This window comes from Haliaeetus leucocephalus, unplaced genomic scaffold, assembly GCF_000737465.1.
Source record: "Haliaeetus leucocephalus isolate CR32 unplaced genomic scaffold, Haliaeetus_leucocephalus-4.0 Scaffold0, whole genome shotgun sequence".
Taxonomy (NCBI): Eukaryota; Metazoa; Chordata; class Aves; order Accipitriformes; family Accipitridae; genus Haliaeetus; species Haliaeetus leucocephalus.
In genome coordinates, this window is record NW_010972436.1 from 10,251,567 (window position 1) to 10,272,818 (window position 21,252).

The 21,252-nt window shown below is 35.8% G+C and overlaps 1 protein-coding gene across 2 annotated transcripts in view; it reads right to left on the reverse strand.

The window, feature by feature from the left end:
• The window catches only part of PIP4K2A (phosphatidylinositol-5-phosphate 4-kinase, type II, alpha), a 113,585-nt gene that overhangs the window by 11,622 nt on the left and 80,711 nt on the right, over positions 1-21,252 (reverse strand). For both annotated transcript variants that reach the window (XM_010580556.1, XM_010580640.1), the window contains exons 5-6: positions 9,795-9,941; positions 7,091-7,129 (exon numbers count right to left, since the gene is read on the reverse strand). In XM_010580556.1, the coding sequence (XP_010578858.1) occupies positions 7,091-7,129; positions 9,795-9,941 (186 nt within the window). The remainder of the gene's footprint in view (positions 1-7,090; positions 7,130-9,794; positions 9,942-21,252) is intronic.

A 21,252-nucleotide genomic window follows, 5' to 3' on the forward strand; every position in this document is an offset into this window, starting at 1 on the left:
TTTATCTGAGGTCATTTTTCTTCACCCAAACACCTGTAGCTGTGAAGACTTGGCAAGTGAAGAACTGCATAAATTAAAAAACAGTACTGAGGCATGTGAAGAAAAAGGAAAATGTAAAAGCAGTGGGGCTAAAAAGCTATGTGCCAGTGGTTGCCCTCACCACATTATTTGTATGATGCCTCCCAGCCTACTGTCTTCCCTCTTTCTGGGTGTTATTAGACAAAGCTTTTTTTTAGTGTGCTAGGCAATATCATTCTCCCTATTTATTTAAAGCTGAATAGCCCTAGGATACTGTTGCAGTCACAAATATTACTAATGACAGCCAGCACTAGTAGTGATTCTAGTAGTACTTTAACTGAAATTCATGTCTTAAAATTGATTTGTGAATTTAGGAATTAAAACCTATGAAATATGCAACTAGAAGGGGCTCTCATAGTTATTTAAAATTAATAATATATGTGTTCATGTTGAAAAATCTGCATATGTACATTTTCTTCTTATGCACTGAAATAAATAAATACAAGGAAAACCACATTATGGTAGTTGAAAACATTATCTGAATGAAAAAATTGAGGCTTTGCTTTAATGAAATAATTGATTCAGTTAATTTTTAATGAAGTCTCAAATATTTCCAATGAACGAAAATCCTGTTGGAAAAAGATTCTCCTAGAATGTAATTCATTATAATGAACATATTACTATCATTAAAGAACTAAATATTTTAAGAGCTGCACAGGAGATGAACATCTAACTACTTCCATTAAATTAATAATAGATTTTCTTTCTGAACCATCTCCATCATTTTTAATCCCCTACTTAAAGATGCAAGAAAGGCACAATAGATTTTACAAATATGAAGTATTTATTTATTAAAAAAGCGTGTTATTTGCATACTTCAGGTTTGCATTCCAAAGTTTGCCATGGTCACAGAGAATTTTAATGGCAGGAAGATTTCACTGCCTTTGAAAAGGCTGAAAAGCAGTAAAGATTTCTTTGACTAAAATGACAGAATGTGTAAAGCCTGATTCAAAAACTAAAATTATGGTGAAACAGCCCACTGATGTTGTTTTGGAAAAAAAAAAAATTATTGAAAGGTAAGAACCAGGTGAATTTTTATTTCTCTATGCATCTGGAAATAGTTTTTGCAGATTTCTTAACACATCTCAATTCATTATCCTATCCTAATGTGTTGAAATGAATATTAGCAATTTTTTTTTCCAAAGGGATTTTTGTGCATCATGATCAAAAATCATGGCTAACATTAATGCTGACATTTTGGAAGAAGCTTGGTAAAACAGCTGTAGGACTGTTAAATTTCAGAATAAGTCTTGGATTGAAAAAGGAAAAAGACTAATTGTCTTCACAATCTGGCAGCGATTTTTCACCTAACAAAGGCAAAGATTAGGTTGTAGGAGAAATGCTGCATAGCAGTCTTATTGTTTGTTTGGAACTAGCCATGAGTCATGTTATTCACACAGTTAACCATGGCAAAATTGGGCTTACAGTTCATAACTTTTGAAAATTGTATAAAACATCTGCCAAGAGTGAAGTTCTACACCCTAGGCTTCTTTTCACAGCGAATGGCTCACATACACCTTATTTAATTTTTTTTTTTTTTTTTAAAGTTAACTTTAGACTGACTGGGCTCAGCAGTATATATAGAAGGCAGTATTTTTAAAAAAAGGATAAATGTTATAATATAGTTTGAAATAATTTTGCACAGGTGGTTTTGAACTGAATCAAAAGTCTCAAGTCACTAATCTACAAGATGGAAAAATAACTAGAGCTTTCTCTAGAAAGCTGAAGGTTGCAGCTTCTTTCCTCCAGTAGTTATGGGAGCTGGGTCCAAACTTCTGTTGTACAATTTGTCTTGTCCTAGAAAGGGGTTTCTAACAGAACAAGGGTCTGCAGCTCCACTTGGCATCACAGGACTATAAATGGCAATGGAAATAGAGCTGTGACCCCAAAATGGGGTTTGAGAGGGAACACTGGAATGGCTTCAGCCAGTGTAACAGGCATTTTTGTAGGACAAAAAAAGTTGTGCGGAACGTTGTAGATGGATTAGGAATTCGAGCATGTACCAAAATAGTAACTATATGTCTTTTCAATGCTCAGGGAAATACATCCAGAATTATCCCTAGGGTTAATGTCTTCCTGCTGCAAAATGAACATGCAACATATAAAATGCAACATGAAGTTCCCCTTTTATTTTTTTTAAATTCTTTTAACATATGGAAAACAGACTTTTAAACAAACAAACAAACAAAAAACCAAAGGCAAACTAGTGATTTGTTTTGAAAAACAATAATGGGATTGGTGTCATGTGAAGGCTAAATGCTGAAATAGGAATCTGAACTCTGAATGACTGTTCCTATCTTTGCAATGTATTGCAGTGTAATGTTTTGAAAGTTATAATCTCTGTATATGCAACCTTGAGATTCATTTCACAGAGAAATCTAAGACATGCTTCACATATCTGTTGTGTGAGATCAGAATATGAAATCACTAAAAGAAACAAGTAAAAAAAAATGCTGTTCTGAAATTAGCAATTTTAAAATAGCAGGAAAAAATAGCTCAGATTTTGGGATAATCTAGCTTGAATGAAGTTTTACCTATTGACATCAAAAGAAAAAAACTAATTCAAGACTGAGTAATCTTGTTGCTATGTTCCTATACTAAAATCCTTCTTCCTTTAGTTATAATTGTCCTCTCAGAAATCAGTTAATTATTATATGTTGTAATATATAACATAAAAAGTAAAGCTAAGAAGTGATTTGTTGCATCTAGCAGCATCTTCCAATCTAATTATCAGAGCTATGTATTCTGCATACAATTTAACTAAGATGTAACGAAGCTGTCAACTATGGCAATTTTTTTCCAAAAAGGAACTTGAATAGAAAATCCTTTGTTCAAATGTATTTACTGTAGTTTTTCTGCATTTAGGCTTATTTATGAAACAACACATACCACAAAGGTGGCAAGGCAACCAGTTTTAGATTCATTTAAACACATGTAATAATCTCTGAAATTGCTCAAGAAAGATGCAATATGATGGGCTTCTGTTTAGTTAGGTTTTATTTTTCTTCTTCTAATTTCCTTCTGAGTTGCTCACTCACAAGCAACATGCTTATGTTCTTTATAAGAACAAGTAGACTCAGCTGTAACTGCTAATTTGATGTCGTACTGCAAGTATAGCATAATTGTGAGCAGGGGGACCACCAGGGGAGTTCTGCATTATCCTGGTTTCACTTAAGAGGGCAAAATTGTCCAAGGAATGAATAGAAAATGCCCACTATTAAAATAATAAGAACAAAAAAATAAAGAGAACTAAAGCCTAAAAAAAAAATAAGGGAGCAGCTGTCAGAATTTGACAACTGTTGAAACATACTGTTCTTTTAAAATTCAAGACATCTGTAGGTGCACGTTATGATACTTGTTGCCAAGAAAGTGATGCCTTTGTTATTAAAAGTATCACTTATAATGCAGATGAGAGGAATTGTGTGTTAAGGTGAAATCTAAGGGATGGAGCTTGTCTTCACACCGATTATCACAAAATATTGAAATGACAGTTTCAGAGCTTCTCATCAATATGTTAGGGTATAAAACAGTTGAAGACAGTCAAACAGGAGATAAACTGAAAACAGGACAGAAAAGTAACATTCTCAAAGTCATTCCAGCTAGCTTGTCTTCCTAAAAACTGATTTAAAAACCAAGTTTGAATACTAATACTTATTTTACACTACAAAACTAAAGTAGAAAAATTATTTTCCTGATTTCTTATTTTATAGTCCATTAAATCTTTCTGCAGAATTGCCTCTTCTTTATAAACTGAGTAAATAACAAAAGACTAGTTTGATACGAAAAAGATTTAAGAACATAATTTTAGCCAAGTTTGCCATTTCGAAGTAATTTATCTAAAATTTAGAGTCTGCATTAGAATGTGACTGAAAGACTTGCTCTTCTGTTTTCTGGCTTCTGCAGCTTTAAAAGAGGCTAACATACTATGCTTAATATTCTGAAAACCATTTGATTACTTTAATATTGGCATTTGAAATTAAATGTGAATTACTTAAAAGCCCATTTAAAAACTACAGCATTGCCAGACATTTTAGCCATACATTTTAGCACCAAAAGCTTCCTGTCTTTTATTACTTTTCTGTTTTTCAGATGTGAATAGCAGTGGATACCTTTACAATAAGTAATTAAATAATGCTGCCATTAATTGAAATTCTATTATTATTATTAATGTCATTTCAGGGCGATATTAATAAATGGATGATTTAACTTGTCTCTGGCTAAAAATTAGCTAATAAGTTACTACACCAGCCAAGTATTTGAGATTGTCTGGTTTTGTTTAATCATTCAGAGAAATTTCTTCTAACATAGGAGACGCCAAAATCTCTTCAGAACATTTGCTAAAATTTTTTTTCTTTTCTCTTTTTTTCCTCCTTTTCAAGCTAAAATTTCCCAGGCGTTTTAACATCTTTTAGATTGGCTTGAGATTCCCACAGAAGACAACAAACAAAAAGTGACATCTACTTAAGAGAAAGTGGAAGAGAAAAAACATGCTACAGGGCTCTCACTTGCCAGTTATGAATAATGGACCATTTCCATACTTATGTCAACACAATTCTTAATGTGCTGAAATTAGTGCCACACGTGCAGAGATATATCTCATGATAGCAGGCCTTTAGCACTGCTCAGAGTTTCAAAGACAAACTTTCCTTGTCTATTTGTATAAATACACAACCCTCTTTTTATTTAAGCTTAAAAACTGTGCATTAGAAACACCTGAGTAGTTTAGATGAGTAAACCACTGCAGTTCTAGTGCCTGTTGCAGGAGATTCAGATCACAGTGTCGATGAATGTTCTGAGCATCTACAATACAGACACGCAGTAGTGTATTCTTCTGACCCTTTCAAATCAAACAGCAGACTCCAAATCTTAGACAAAAACCATGTAATAAGCAAAATACTATTCTTCCCTTGCTTGAATCCCTAAAAGTGTTTGTAAAATGTTTTTCCCTCTATGAACTTAGAGGTTTACCCAGCTAATTCCCTTTCTTAGAAATGTTTGTTCCGAGTGCTAGCTTGTGGCTTCCCTGCTGCACTGCATTGGCGTTTGAGGGGAACAATGAGTAACAGAAGGCTGTTGTAACAGCCTTAGACCGTCTGCTTGCAACATCAATAAGCTTGGTGTAGTTCTGTCTCCAAGAAATCAAATTCTTTTGAAAAGAAAATGATGTGTGAGATTTAAAATAGCAGAAGAAGAATTTGGGGGACCAGGTTTTTTTATATTTCTTTCACAGAAGTACTCAGGATAAAAGGGGAGGTTCTAGATGTGTTGAAGTTGATAGGAATTTTTTATTGGCCTTACTGAAGTTATGCTTTCACATCAAACATAGAGAATAGTTGTTGTATACAGTTATACAAAACCACACAACTTTGTTTCAACTTAGCTATAATCAAGTTCAATAGTAATTTTGCCATGAACTTACATGGGAACAAAATTAAGGCACTGTTTCTTTGAGGTTCTCACTCAACGTATTAACTGCAGTACCTATGTACTATTATTAATCTATTTATTATTAGGAGACAAATTCCTAAAACTGCTCAAAACCACCGCACTAAATATCTGTATAGTATCAGCTCCTGTACAGCTGAATATATGTAATTATTGTTAAATTTTACATTACTATGCCAAGCATTAATGTTGCAACCTGAAGTAGTCCCATCAAAATAATTTGCTCTCCTAATTTCTGTCAGATTATTTTAGTACTACCAGCAGAGGTTTTCAATGACACTAGGTATTGTTTGTAAGACACTGAAGGGTTAATCCCTCTGCTTCAAAAACACTAGAGTTGTGCTACTAAACAAGAACAAAAATAGACCACAAGAAAAGAATAGAGACCATTTAAGACATGATCTTGGGGGCTTGGTACAGCAAGAGAGAGCTAATGCTCACTACTGTAACTGCAGTTGGCATTTGGGACATGGTAGCTGCCTAATGCTGGAAGAATTCTAAGTGTTCACTTGTACCTTAGGACCAAGTGGAATAACTTTGCAGAGTTTTTCATGCAGTGAGAACTGTAGGACTGACAGCTACTGCATGTCCTTAGTGCAGTTGTGCAATCTGTAGAAGACTCAGAGAGGCAGATATGGTACAACTAATGCTTAGGAGAAAAACAAATGATCTGAATGGAATTTGGGGACAACATAAAATGAAGTCTTTTCAGTGAACTGCTGAATGATGTTACGTTAATTCAGAAGGAATGTGCTTGGAAAAATTAAGAAAACAAGGGTCATGGGTTCCTAGACTTCACCCAAATTTGGAAATCTAAGAAGTTTTAGACGATAGAAACTATGTTGCACCTTCAGTTATCTGTAGAATTTCTAGATAAACCTCTCCTGAAGTGCCATCAGGCTATTTCACTGAAACCTCAGAGAAATGTTGATTTTGAGAACATTAAATTTTCCAAATGAGTTGAAGTTGGAGATGGAGAAAACCAAAGTGATCAATTTCCTTTCAGAGCAAAGTTTCAGCCCAGAATTTGAGGGAGACTGTTTCTCATTATAGCTACATGTACATCTAAGTCTGTTGTTTGCTCTTTTGTATGAGCTTTATATACCCAAAGGTTCTCACAATTCAAGGTTTGGTTCATCTTTGCATTCACTTTAGAAGTGGTGCCACATCACATCATTCCATTAACTGACATGGAGTATCCATAAATCTCAATATTAAAGAGCAAGAGAAAGAAGATGAAGAAGCAGGAGGGAAGAGAAGAAAGTCCTGATGTTTTCCTACCACAGGGCAGGCCCTGAAGAAACTAAGAAGAGAAGAGAAGAGAAAAAAGGAAAAGGAGGAGGTAGAGGATTGGCTCACTTACCTCTGAAATCTCAACACCATTGCAAACCAATATTCAGAGGTCTGCAGAAAATAGAGGAAAGATAAAGGAGGGAATAAGGTAGAACTCAAGAGGGGAGAATAATGACAGAAAACAAAGAAAAGGGGCAGAACAGCACTGGTTATGTTTGTCCTGAGACTAGCTAGCAGGTTAGATAACCGAAAAAGAAACAGAAATGCACCATACCTTTTCTTTGTCACTGGCTTCTCGAGCCACAGTAGAGCCCTGAAACAGAAAAAATGGATCTAAAAATGTGCATATGTCAGAAACTAATTTGAAAATGTTATGATAACAGGTCAAAAAGTGGATGAGCTGCATCCTTCTGAACTTGAGAGCTGTTTTAAAGAAAGGTGATACAGTAGGTAGAATGCCCAGGGCCACTGAACTGCTGCAATCACTTGAAGAAGATGTATCATGAGAGAAGAAAGATGGATTAAATCCTCAAATGCTCTACATCTATTGTCCTCCTGACTGCTGGAGCTTCTTCCTCATGTCTCATCCTCATTTTGAGACTATCATCCTGGAAGTTCAGTTTTCTTGGCAGACGTCTCATCTTTTTGTGCCAACTTAGCTGTACGGTTATGGAATAGCCTATTCTATATAACTATTTGGACATATGTAACACACATTTGAAAAGGATGTCACACAATATAAACACATAAAAATACTTAAAAGATCACAAAGTACAAACAAGAACAAAGCACCTCACAGCAACATGAAGTTAAAAGAAGAGATGAGACTGTGGATTCACAAGATTTAAAGTACTTGCTAAAGAAATTTTGGACATATTTTTATTTTATTTTATTTATTTTTTAGCTGAAAGCTAGTAGGCAATATGGTGCTTTCTGAATAAGCTGGAGGTGACAAAAAAATGGCTGTGTGTATTTCCTCGCAAATTTCTTGGAGCAGGACCACACCTTTAAGTACCCAGAGCTTGTTTATCACATAATAGCACTGGAAGAAATAGTAACTACAAACGTGATAAGTGGACATCGAAAGATGGGTAAATGAGCTCTATCGTTTGTTGGAAGGTGGATATTGTGTAAAGAAATGCTGGAGTGGAGTCATTTTAGTTTAAAGAAGATGAGGATCCCCAACCACATCTTTTTATACCATGTTTTATTCTGTTTGCAGAGAGAAACTCAGAAAACTTAGAAAGGATGGAGAGAAAAGATTAACGGGACAGTATGTCTTAGTTATTATGTATGGCCCAGCAGGCAGGGATTTCATCGCATTATATCATTAACTGATAATAAAGCCTGGTCAAAGTCTGACATTTTAGTTTACTGATGATATACCTTTTATGTGGTATTCTGTGCTCCAACAGACTGCTCCAATAAGACTGCTGGGCTCAAAAAAAGATGAGCTGAAAACCAAACTGGAGGAAAAAAAGCGGGTTTACAATAGTAAAAATTAGGGAGATTGCCAAATTTGACACTGAAGTAATTTTAATAAAATGCCTCAGTGGCCAGAAAAATACCTTTGAAATCCTATGCTGATCTGTGGTCTCTTTTTCTTAGTATCTACACAGGTAGAAACTTGTGCTACTAGTGAGCTCTAAGCCAGTGTCAAAAATACTCACATATGAAAAAGGACCCTGAACCTACAACCGCAGATGCTGTAGCAATGAAAATCGAGAAAAAGTGATTTATAATATACGTAGTGGCACTAAAAATCTATTCAGTGAAGGAGTTTGTTTTGAAGAATAATATGATATTGATGTTAAATTTAAATTGCAAGAGAAGTTTATCTTTAAAGCAATTCTGTCCAGCTGGACAAACTGAATAGAGTACAGAAGCATTCACAGAGGTAAATAACAGTAAAAGCTGTTGACACCAATGCTAAGAACATACTGTATATCATTTATGTTTCTTTCTTCATCCCTTTTTTAATGCATCTGGACATTACGATGCTCTAAAACACATACAGTTCTCAAATTAAAAAAACATCTGTCTCGGGTAAGCTCTGCTGCCAGTAATACTAAATACCAAAAAGTCAATTGTTGACAGTCTGGAAATCAGTTCTTATAAATCACATTCAGTCAACTATCTTACCAATTGATAGGTAGATACTTGACAATAGGAAAGGATGGTGCAGTATGTAGCATTACAAATTTCTTAAGACAGAATGCTAAATAAACATCATAAAACAAGCTTGCAGATGCACTTAGCAGTTCAACACGTAGAAATTAAATGTATTATAAAGAAGTAGGTTTCTAAGGGGAGACTTTACAGAGGAAATTAAAATACAGTCCCTTAGGTAGAAAGACTAAGACTGCATTTGTTGTAAGCACTGTACATTAACTACTGGCAAAATTAGGATGAACAGATAAACTTTCTGAAACAAAACTAAAACACACCTTATCATAAAAGAAACAGAAATTTTGTTTTTTAAGAACCTTCTGATTTTTGCTTGGGTTATTTTTAAAATATAGAGTGAAATATGAAGCTTTTGTAGTAGTGATGTACTTTGTTAGTAGCATTTAAATGGTTTAAATGATGATGGTATTTAGTTATTTTATAAAAGTCCTCTGCAGAATCAGTTGTGGCTTTCCATAATGTTGATAAAAGCCTATAGGAAGCAGATTTATTATTGTACTTGTGTGAAGGGTTCTACCTTTACCCATTAGTTACATTTAACAAACATACCCAGTTAAATTGCTGCATTTAAAAACGCACAATACAAATAAATTTGTACAACTTCTATAAAACCATCCTTCAGTTTTGCTAAACCTGGGTGCAGAAGTAAACCAGTTAATGCTGGTTCTTACATAACACAATCTTAAATTAATTACAATTCTGAGCAATATTCAAGCATCAGCATAATCTAACATTTATAGTAAAGACTTTCAGCTACTTTGTCAGTTATTTAATCAGCAGTTATTTCTCACCTTTAAATCATATTTTCTATAAACAGATAAACGATGGCTGAACACATTTCTTGTAACAATCATATATACTTCAACTCCATCAACAGTAAGCCGGTACATGCCCAAAAATTGGGGAAGAAGTGTATTCCCATGACACTCCACAATAAACTGCAGGAGCAAAAGAAAAAAACAGAAATAAGGATGGATACATAGAATATAAATATATATTTATACATTTTTAAAGATAAACCACCCAGAAACAGCACATTTATTTGCTGAATATATATTTGTGTGGAGACAAACCTTCAAAAAATCATGCCAAATCAAACCTCTTCATCAGGAGATTATCCTGCTTTTAGGCGAGTGTTTAAAAATTAAATTCTTGAACTGCTTAACTTATAACTCTTTTCTTCTATAGACAATCTCATAGAAAGAGTGGGCTCCATTTGACAGACCCTTCCACTTTTATGCTCCTAAAAGCACACCTAATGCAGATAACGTATTTGGAACTGACATAAAAAAACAGAAATACTTTTTCAAACATCGCACTGCTGTATTTTGTACTCTGTTGTCCCAGATTAATCTGTATGTTTCTCCATTCTCAATATTTGTTTATTATGATGAACATTTATGGCACTGTCACCAGCAAGGGGTATTATTTATTATCACCAACTTTTTGCTAGTTCTCACGTGATGGTTGCATGTCAGGGTCAATAGAGTTGAGCAGTGAAGTGCAAAATCCCTATACTTTTTATTTACAAATCATTATATTTCCTTAAGGTCACCATATTCCATTACAAACGGGCTATTAACCTTGAAAAGATTTGCCACCTGCACCTGACACCTGTGTGTTTTTTTAAAATCACTTGCCTTATAACTAATAGTTCGAATTTCTGTTCGAAAGACTACCGGAGGAAGCAGAAAAAGTGCAGACTATATTGATGACAAGAACTATCGAAGAATGAATATTTATTCCCAGAATAAAAATGCCCATACTGTATTAATCCTAAAACCAACTCAAACACATCCACTCATATTTTGTGGAACTAAGGAAAAGTTAAGCCACAATGATGCAAACCAGAAAATGACTCACCGGCTGTCCTCTTTTTCTTATTACCAAGTCTCAACCAGAGAGACTTGGAGAAAATTTAAAAATTCAAGCCCCAAATAGGAAACATGAAAACTAACCAACAGTCAGCTTTTAAAGCAGATCAGCTTTTAAATATTCGTTGAATACTGAAGCTACTGTTTCTTTTGTGCCAGAGCGATCTGGTTATTAGAAACATATTATTCTAAAATACAGGAGACTTTAGAACAAGTTAACTGAATAAGCCATTTGAATTGTTTAACAAAGGCAGTAAGTGTTTGGTAACAAATAATGTAACAAAGCTCTTGGAACCCAGGAGATTTTGCAATTTTGAGCTCCTCTGCTAATTTTAAGGAATTCCTCTCACTAACTTTATACAGGAATCTGCACACACCACATACAGACTTTCCTTTTGTAAATGGCAAAATAAAAATAGAAAGATTTAAGAGTCCTGAAAACAATCATGTCCAGCAAGAAACAAAGGGAATGAACAACAAAGATGGAAATTGTTGACTGTGAATTGAAGATAATTTTGACTAACAACTCTGACACACAAGCTCTGTTGAATCTTGCTGGCACAGTTTAGGCTGTAACACTACTTTCTGTCTGCTGTATAGCTGTACTGGAGGTTACAAGCCCTGAAGCAGAGAACACAAAGTCGTGATGCAGTTGTGCTACTTCACAGCTAAGCATTTTTAAGCTCAAACTGCTGATGAATGAGCAAAACATCTTAAGCTGCTGCAGAGGCTCAGTGAATGCAGGAAATATGATTGCATGCCCCAAAATACAAAGAAGTTTGACAATAAAAGACCACAAAAAGACCACCTGAGCAGTGCACAAAGATTGATCAGTTTGCATGAGATGACTTCTGTGTTTAACAGATACAGAATTTTTAAGCTGGAGTTCTTGAATTAGAGGACTTTCAATCATAGCGTTGTTATCAACCTCAGAAAGCAGTTATAACGTGTTACAGGATACATAGCTCACTTTGACCATCAGTAGTTTCTCTTAGAGATGCGATCATAAAGTGAAATCAGAACTATTAATGCTGAAGTTACAGAAAACTTGTTTAAAATACTAATTCCTATTAGTCAAACTACATTGATTATTTTGTTATAAACATCAAGTAGTTGGCATATATCCTGCAGGTAAATACTTTTCTAATGCTTTATAGAAGGTGGGAAGGGTTGTTCTTATAAAAACATTTACTGAGTGATTCCTTCTCTAAGATGATTAGGTTCTGCAAGGATGATAAAAATGAATCTAGCTTCCAAGAAGAGTTTAGTGCCACAGAATTTCAGGCCACTCAACTCTTTAATGGATCCAGCCATTCCTAATCTTATGGCTTTTAACTACAGAATTTTAGTTAAAGTAAATACTATTATTCCAATTTTCCATATGGGGATGTGAGATGCAGATATCATCTGAAATCATACAGAGAATTTGTGCCATGTGAAAGAACAGCAGCTAGGCATCTTGAGTACCAGACTAATAAGCCCCTGCCCTCCCTCTCAGCTGCTAGGGTCACAGTCTTGACACTTAAACCATCTCTTCAACCCTAGATACTGCTAACTCTCCAATTTTAACCTTTCTGGTCCTGAATGTCCCCATCTGTAAAACAGCATTGTCATTAACATAGAACACGTGCAACACACCCACTGTAATAACATAAAATAAATCCTTTGGTTAGCAGCATACAACCCCCTCCCAAACTGTTCTGTATTACATAACTACAAAAGAAAGGCAATTAATGACAGTCGCTTAAGTCCTATTTGTAAGTTAGAGTTAGCGCCATTTGCTAAAACTATTGTTTCATTTTAATATTTTGCAAACAAGCCTTCTGAAAGGGCACTGTTACTAGCACGTGACACAGGACATGAAAAGCTCTGCTAGTACTGCTCTCCACTTGATAAAAAGGGACTTGGCCGTGTTCTTGCAGACTTCTAAGAGACCTTCTCAAAGCAGACCATGTACTGCGACAGTTGTTTCCTACTCGCTGCTGAAAGTGGACACTCATGCCATTGCAATTTAAAGAAAAGCCCCTAAAATGATTTCAGTGTTTCCCATGACAGCATTTCTTATCCTGATGGGGAGACAAAGGAAAGAGGGAGGAATGCCACTTGCTTTCATCATCTACAAGGTTGGTCTAGAACTTCCTACCTTTGAAACTATCAATCCCCCATATCTGCATCACAGAGTAGGCAAAACGTGTCATCTGTTTGGGTGGGAGTCCAGCAGGACTTGCACTGGTGACTGTGGTTGGCAGATTTTCAATTTGTCCATCTTGATATAAATGAAGTAGCAATTTAGTCACCTCAAGGTGCTTTTTAGGAATGATTTCCTGAAGTTTCCCACTCACAGCTGGAATAAAAGTGAGCCTAGAAAATAAGCCAGTACATGCTTAACAGGACTGCTAAATTTCAGTGAAAGAAAAGACCTTCACTCCTTTAGGTTAACTCTTTCTAAAAAGAACATTAAAACAATTCTACCAAGCAGCCTTGCTAAATAAAACTGTAACACTTAGCCAGTACATTTACAAGTCCTTATATGCAGTAACAAGATCCATATTTTTTAAAAAGAGTGTTGTAATAAACACCCCATCATTTTTTTGTTAATTCAGACAATTTTCATTTTTCTGCACGGCATGAGGATAGTATTACCATTAATAAAATAAAGTATCATCAGCATGTTGACACATTTTATCAGCTATGCAGCACAGGTTTCAAATACATAATTTTCTGAGCTCTCTTGAACCCCATGCTCAAAGGTGAAAACTAGTAAGAAATTCTTTATGACCCTATAGTCCCATTAATTTTTGTATAAATACAGCTTCAAGATTCCTTAATAAGAACAGAACTTTCCCTATCTCATTTTACCTGAAAAATAAGATTCTTAGCCTCTTGCTTCCCCATGGTAATGCTAGTAAGATATCAGGATGACTAAAAGATAACATAGTGCATATAATTTATTGGTAAAGAAGTTATACGATTTTTGGCTCTTTTTGGAAAAACACAGGGTAAAATTCCTGTTTCTGTTATTTCTCCTCCTCCCCTTGGAGATAATCTGTGGAATGATTTGACATCAGTAAAGACTAAATCTTGAGTTACATCTATCTTGGTTCTATGTGAAAACTCAACATTCCTATTTCTCCCAGGTAGCCCTATTTTGCAAACATTAATTCAGAAATACGCAACATGCTCATTCTCCGTTACACCTTTATATATTATTTTCACGATTTTCTACATCATGATTAAGGCAATCATGCTTGAATTATCAAATGCTTATGTGACAAGCCTATACATTCATTAGGATACTTTCATTAAAGAAATTGAATGGCAAGTGATACAATTATTTAAAAACATTTTGGACGCTGTGAAGGACAAGATGTTGATACTCCTTTTTTGGGCTCAACTTTCTCTTTCAAATCCTCTTGCCTGCAACCAGAAATACCCTCCACCAATGTGTTGTGTGCACATGCATTGACATGTGGAATTACTCCCCAAAAAGGAGGTTGAGAAGTTGTCCAGAGTTGTATCAGGTGTCAGAATATTCTGATTATTGCCATTTTCTTGAACCCTAATAATTTCACAGAAAATTATCTATTAGGTACTTATGTGACACATTGAAAGGATTAATTAGTTGAACTACAGCCCACAAAGTTATAGATTTTCAAGGCATATGAAGCTGTTTTCTTCTAGTAAGTCATATAAGAAAGTAATTTCATTTAAAGAAGTGTTCAATAAATATACAGGTTTTCAGATACAAGCCCTGTGATTGACAGCCTTACATTTAACGTTGTTTCAGACTTGGGCCAGTGTTAATTTTACTTCAAAGTGCAATTTAATCTAAATGTTACCACCAGGTGTGATTATCTAGGCTGCAGATCTGCTACCAGGAACATTATACTTGATACTGCTACAATCAAATGAGTCATTGGGCATGCTGATTTCTTCTGAAAGTGCTGTGCACAGCATCAATAGCTTATATATATAAAATACAATAAATATATAGAAAATATCTGCTGGTGAAACCCACGCCTCAACAGAGCCAGTGCTGTCAAGTCCATCTGCCATTTTGTGTAGTTAGATATTTACCTATGAAATTTCACATCTTTCAGTGAAGATTTTTGATGTGTTTTTCAGTAACAGTTCTATCCTGTGGTTGTATGGCCCTTTTGCATATTGCCCTTTTGCAATTCCATCTAATGGCCATGCTAATGAGTTTCCTTTTTTCAGGGTCACTTCTATAGGAAATGGAGGGCCCATGGATGCAGGTGAAATGTAGACTGTTCGGATGAGAACACATATATTCTCATCTCTACTTTTTCTGCTTATCCTGGTTTTTCATATCAAAGCTGCTTTATAGGTCGGTTATCTTAGCACAGGGCAGAGGCCACGTCCTGTGCAGCCTCTTGATTCACATAAGGAACTGGTTGAAGGGCTTTTCTCAACTGTGTTTCTTCGCAAACCTCCCATAAATCTTCACCTCTTACTACATTAGGACGTACAGAGAGTCAAGGTCACTGTTACATGGTACACATCCTTCTTATGCACATTTGTGTTTAAATAATAGTACATTATATTGCCTTGCTTTGCCTTTTAACCTACCCTTTCCCTTCTTTTTGTGATACATACAGATGCAACTCATGAAGAAAAATGGGAGAGCTGGGAGGAAGCAAGCCATTGATAACCTGTGCAAGTAATGACATGGAGGGAGGATGACACAAACCTCAATGTAACTCTGCTTTACCAACCTATCGGCTTGATGTCAGCCCATCTCAGTGCAAATTCCTAGACACCTAGCCCCACTTTCTTTTCTGGGGTATTCTCCAGCCTATGTTGTCACCAATTCTGTGACAAAATTGCTGTTAGTCTACACTAATGTTTTTCTGTCTATTTATGATTTTAATGTTTTCTCCTACCTTCCACTCAATAACCTTGTGCTATTCTTGATTCCTGCGCAGTCCTGAACCCTGCTCTTGGTGCAATTTCCCCTTTTTCACCTTATTGCCTACATTTTTTTCCCTTTCGTTTGCCTTCCTGTTTCTTTCATATTTTTTTTCTCTCCAGAAGCTAAGGTCATATTATTTTTTTTTCCTGCTTTTGTTTTCTCCTTTATGCTGTCATCTCCCCTTTTTATCTCATTCTATTCTTTCCTTTCTTCCCATTCACTTCCCCATCACTCCACTGTTTGCTGCCTCCAGTAAATGGGCAGTCTCTCTCCTTTGCCACTATTCACTATTTTTGCTGGTTGCCAGGGAGACAAACAGGCAATGCAGTAGGTGTCAGTTCTGCATATAATTACCTGTATAGGGAAGAGAACATGCTGTCAACAGGGACTGCCACCTATAGAAAACTTAAAGGGTACCTGTACTCCTGAGTAGTTTTATATTGGAAGGCTTGTATGCTAACAATTCCCTCTTGTTCACCTGCTTTGAGATGGCTTCTCAATTTCTCTTCTTTACCGAAGTCACCTCAGTGTCAGCACTGAGGAATAATAAATCCCTTCTGAAGTCCATTTTAATGACGAAAAAAAAAGGTGTTCAAAAGGTGTTGGTTTTTCTGAGACACTGAAGTTACTTTCCTTTATTTTTGAAAATTTCTACCCTGCCCATCATCTATTCTCAGAGATCACAGGACTCCACTTTTACACCAATTTAAGATTTAAAGCAAGTTTATCTCACTGGGAAGGGCAGGGTATCTTGATTCAGACATTTCAGAAACTAGAACATCTGCCTACAGAATTTTACTCAATTGTCACCAATTCCTGCCCTTGAAAATCATATCTGTAGTTTAGAAAATATCTACATATATACTAATATCTACAATAGTATATTCTGTATTTTATGTAAATTAATAAACTTTTTGCACAGAACAATACATCCAAGAGAAATATATAAACATAGCTTGAATATATTCTGAAATGAAGTTTTCCTTTAGGAGGAAGCAGTGTATTACCTGTTCCTTAAACAGAGTGTGAAATCCTGGCAACAGATTTATCATCACACATGGCTTTGCTGAGCTCTCCTTTAGCAATGCCAAAGGGAGCGGTAGGTTTAACTCCATTTTTCTGGTCCATGCTCTTAAAATCAGGAGCATAGGTTTAAAACAAAACTGCACTAGATTTGGAGGTAATTCAAATGAATATTTGATTTTGCTCTCAAGTACTATTTAAGTATTTAACATGAACACGCTCAATTAACTTACACAGTTTTAAATGGTCAAACTACATCTGTGAGCCCATACAGCAACAGCTTTTCTAATGTTTGAAAGTCTGACCCATTTAGGCATAACAATGGTTCTAGTGCATTTGATAAGTAAATGATGTTCAGCTGAAGTAACACTTGAGAAGTAGCAAGTTCTACCATTAATTGATAGTATATCAATAATATAAGCAGCCCAAACCAATTGCAAATTATCATTAAAATGTGACTAAAAGCAGTGTTTCACACTATGTATCAGAAAATATTACAGTAGTTAGAAACTGGCTAACATGGAAATTCACAGCATAAGAACCTAACATGTCATATATATTTGTATTTACTACAACACTTAGAAACCTAGCTGGTTCACACTAACCCATTTTGTCTTTAAAGGTAGATAGAAGGCTGGTCCATGCATGACAGACTTTATAGTCTAGTCATAAATAACAAGATGCTTTGCAATTTTAAGTATGGAGAAAGACATTATTCCCCCTGTTTGCTTAGAAGTACTGGGCTTAGTGTTTTGTTTTGTTGGTTTTTCTTTTTAACTTTGCAAGAGAAAACAATGATCTCTAGTGTTCCTACTCAGTACTAAAAGCATCAGACTCATCTGATGAGTTGACAGAAAGCTTCAGTGTTTAGACTGAAGTGTTCACCATCTGCCTGAGGTTGTGGGCCTGACTGCCACTAAAAAAAAGGCATCACATCAGACAGGGTAAACGAATGCATGCAACTCATTATTTTGGATAGCAACTATAATTTACAATTGTCAGGACTATTATTTACAATTCAAGCTTTAATTTGGAATTGCTATATAAACTTATATACTGTTTCTGTAGTAACTTCTCCTGACACTCCTTCAAGCCTGGTTCAGTTTTAGTTATTCACACATTTCTAGTATGCAGCCTTACGCTTGGAATTTGATCTTTTTGGTTTTACTGTTAATAATTTTTTTTATGTTAAGTAGTGGTAATAATACAGTAAATTGTGATGCACCTAACTTGGTTACTTTTGCAAAATGCCATGCGATATTGCAACAGAATTTTACCCAGAAAGGAGAAAGCTAGTAACTCAGCCAAACTAACTTATTTTCACTCCTAACAAGTTACTAGCCATTCTGTTTCCGAAAATAACTTGATTTCTCTAAGGTGTACAGTCATGTCCATTATAGCTTTGATTAATTAAAAACCAGCCAATATAGACTTAGCATTTTTAGACTTACAAGTGTTTACAGGCTATGCACAATTCCTGTTCCTTTTGTAAATACCTAAGTATATGGATCGTGTAACTATAACCTCAGTTCCTCACAGCTTCAAAGAACAGACGGGCTGTTGAATTTTCAGATGGATGGAAAGAGGAAGGATGGAAAGAGTTGGGTGAGTTTGTGGACTATACGTCTCCTCGATCTCCAGTTACTGATAAAATAACCTTTATTTCTACTTTCCAGTGGCAGTCTACATGTTTTTTCATAACCTTCTGGTGACTCCACAAAAAATCATTGGTAGTTGGAGTTAGATTTTGCAGGTGTTCGTGGGAAAACTGCCCTACTACGTTTCTTTGCTGACCACACTAACTCCCAGATGCCTCATCAGTAGTTTTGTAGTTCAAAAAGGTGCAAGGAGAATGATAGCTATTTTGCAAGTGACAGCAATAAAGACATATCCAGTCCCTCATACTTCTGACTTGGCATGGTCCCCTCGCCAGTATTCTCTGTTTAAAGATAGCTGTCCTTTTGTATTTATTGTTAAGCAGTTCAAGCAGTCTTGGAAAACATTTGATAAGGCTTGTTTGGTCCCTAAGCAAGGACAGAGGTACTTCCAAGGTCTAGAATGATTCTATCAGCTGGAGCTGTTAGCCTTAATATGGAAATAGTTGTGTAAATATTATAGTTTAAATGAAATTCATTCAGAGTTTCAACCTGGGGAGGAAACCTGGAATGAATTTGTAGAGGGGGAAAAAAAAAGCCTGACAAAGAGAGAGGAAAGAGATGATCTGTCATAAATGGCATGAATTTCACTCATAATCATGTCAGAAGTAACTGGAAGACAATTACTGTCTTCTTGGGCAGGTGAAAGCAGGTACAAGATACCGAGGGTTTACAAGTTACTGTTCATAGTGGATAGATGATCTAGCTTCAGGTCCTTTAGGGGTACTTCATCTCTAACAAGGGACAAAGAGTCTTCTAAAATCCACATGAATCACCTCACTAGTTTTCATGCACCTGAGAAAGGTTATTCGTCCCAGGATGATCCCTGCACTACATAACTGGGTCTGAACATGTCTGCACACTTCCTTCCTTAGAAGGCTGAACCTTTCAAATACAGCTTTGCTCTAAGAGCAGCCTGGCACAGGGTTTGATGTCAGGGCATGCCACTAGAAGTCCCAAACTAGTCCCAAACACAATCACACCTGGGCTGTGAAGCATATTTAGCTGGTCCAGAAATTTTCATATACGTGGTAAGTGCTGCTGATGATCAGTGAACTGAAACTGGAGAAAAGCTAACAAGCAGACTTTTCCCTAAAAATCCAATATTTGACACTTTTGTGTGTAATTACAATTAGCTTCTTTAACTGTAGCAACAGTTATTATTAAGGAAGATACTGGGCAGTAAGTTAAGCATGCAAGTCAGTACAGGGCACTCGACATTTCTTCTGTTGGCAGAAGAGAGTATGCCAAAATAAAATTGAACACAAGAGAACTTGTTTTATTGACAAAGGTTTCCACAGGAGTACCAGTGCAATATCTGAAAAGTCTTGTACTACTGCAACTATGCCATCTGACAGAACCATAAAGTTACATCCGTACCAGTGAATTAGATGGGTCTTGGACTGTCCTCTGGCATCAGTTCTAATTGGAATGGAATAACTAACATCCAAATTATTAAGTTCTCCTCTAAAACAGGATGCTCATATTCAAACTCCTAAGTAGGAATAGGAACTGGCCTGAGTTAATACCTTGAACCTTGCCCAGAATTACCTGGGAGACAGCTAGCTTGCCCAAAGCAAAACCATTTATGAGCTCAAGTGCCAGTGGATGTTATCTGGCCTTGCATTTTTTACTAGTAGAAAGTTAGTCTAAGGCCAGTCTGTGTGGGATGACTTGGTCAAGTGAATTATTGAAACCTTTCCACCAGGAGAAGGGGTTCTCTAGACTTTGTCAAGCAGGCTAAGATAAGCTTCACTTGTCTGAAAAACATCTAGAGAAATGGGAGGACAAGCTGCTGTACTTAATGATTCCAAGCATTCAATTTCCAGCAGCAACACACAGGACACAGTATCAGCTGTCACCAGAGTTAGTGGGATTTAATTTAGATTTTCTTTAATTAATTCAAATGGTTTTGTTCAGTACATTGCTGAAGATACTGAAATTAATTTATTTCATTAAAAAGTCCAATTATTAAACAGTCTCTGTACTTGAGTTCCTCTGCATTTACAATGCTTTGTAAAGTGCCCTCAAGTTCTGAGACAAAAAGAAATGCAAGTTGTATCTTTATGAATCTTTTGGAGGCACCAATGAGAGCTTTCTTATATGGATATTTATTCAGTATAAAGTGAAATTAGGTGCCTGGTACAGATAACTTTCAGATCATTATTCCTTGTAACCTAGCCTATTATGAACCCCGATGTTTGAAAGCACTAATGAAAAACGATTCCAAATTATTAAGTTCATTCATGTTAGCACTGTCTTCATTGACACTCTTGAAAGGAGATGACTGAAAGCAGTATGAATTTTCAGCTGGATAAAGTCTCAAAATCTGGATCATTAATACTAGCTTCTAATGCCAAACACGAAACAGTCTAAAACTTTTAATTCTGCTGCATTGCTTCACAGATCAAACTCTTACAAAGCTAAAATTGTAAGTTTGAAAACTCTAATAAAAAATAACACCCAAATTACAATTAGGTAATAGTTTAGAATTTCTCTTTGGTAAAACTGTAATTAAAAGATGGTCTTATGAACATTTCTGATAGTGACAATGTTTATCCACGTTAAAACAAACACACAGTGGTCCTACATGTTATTTAAACAGAAGAACAACATGCAGAGAAAGAAAAGAGTTAATATCTAACTCACCGAAGGCTACCCAAGCTACTCTGGACTTGGAGGGCATTCAGAGATCTCCCTTCAACATGGGAAGAGCGGAGAGGGAGACAGCCAAGCAGCACTACAAAGATAGCTGGCAATACCT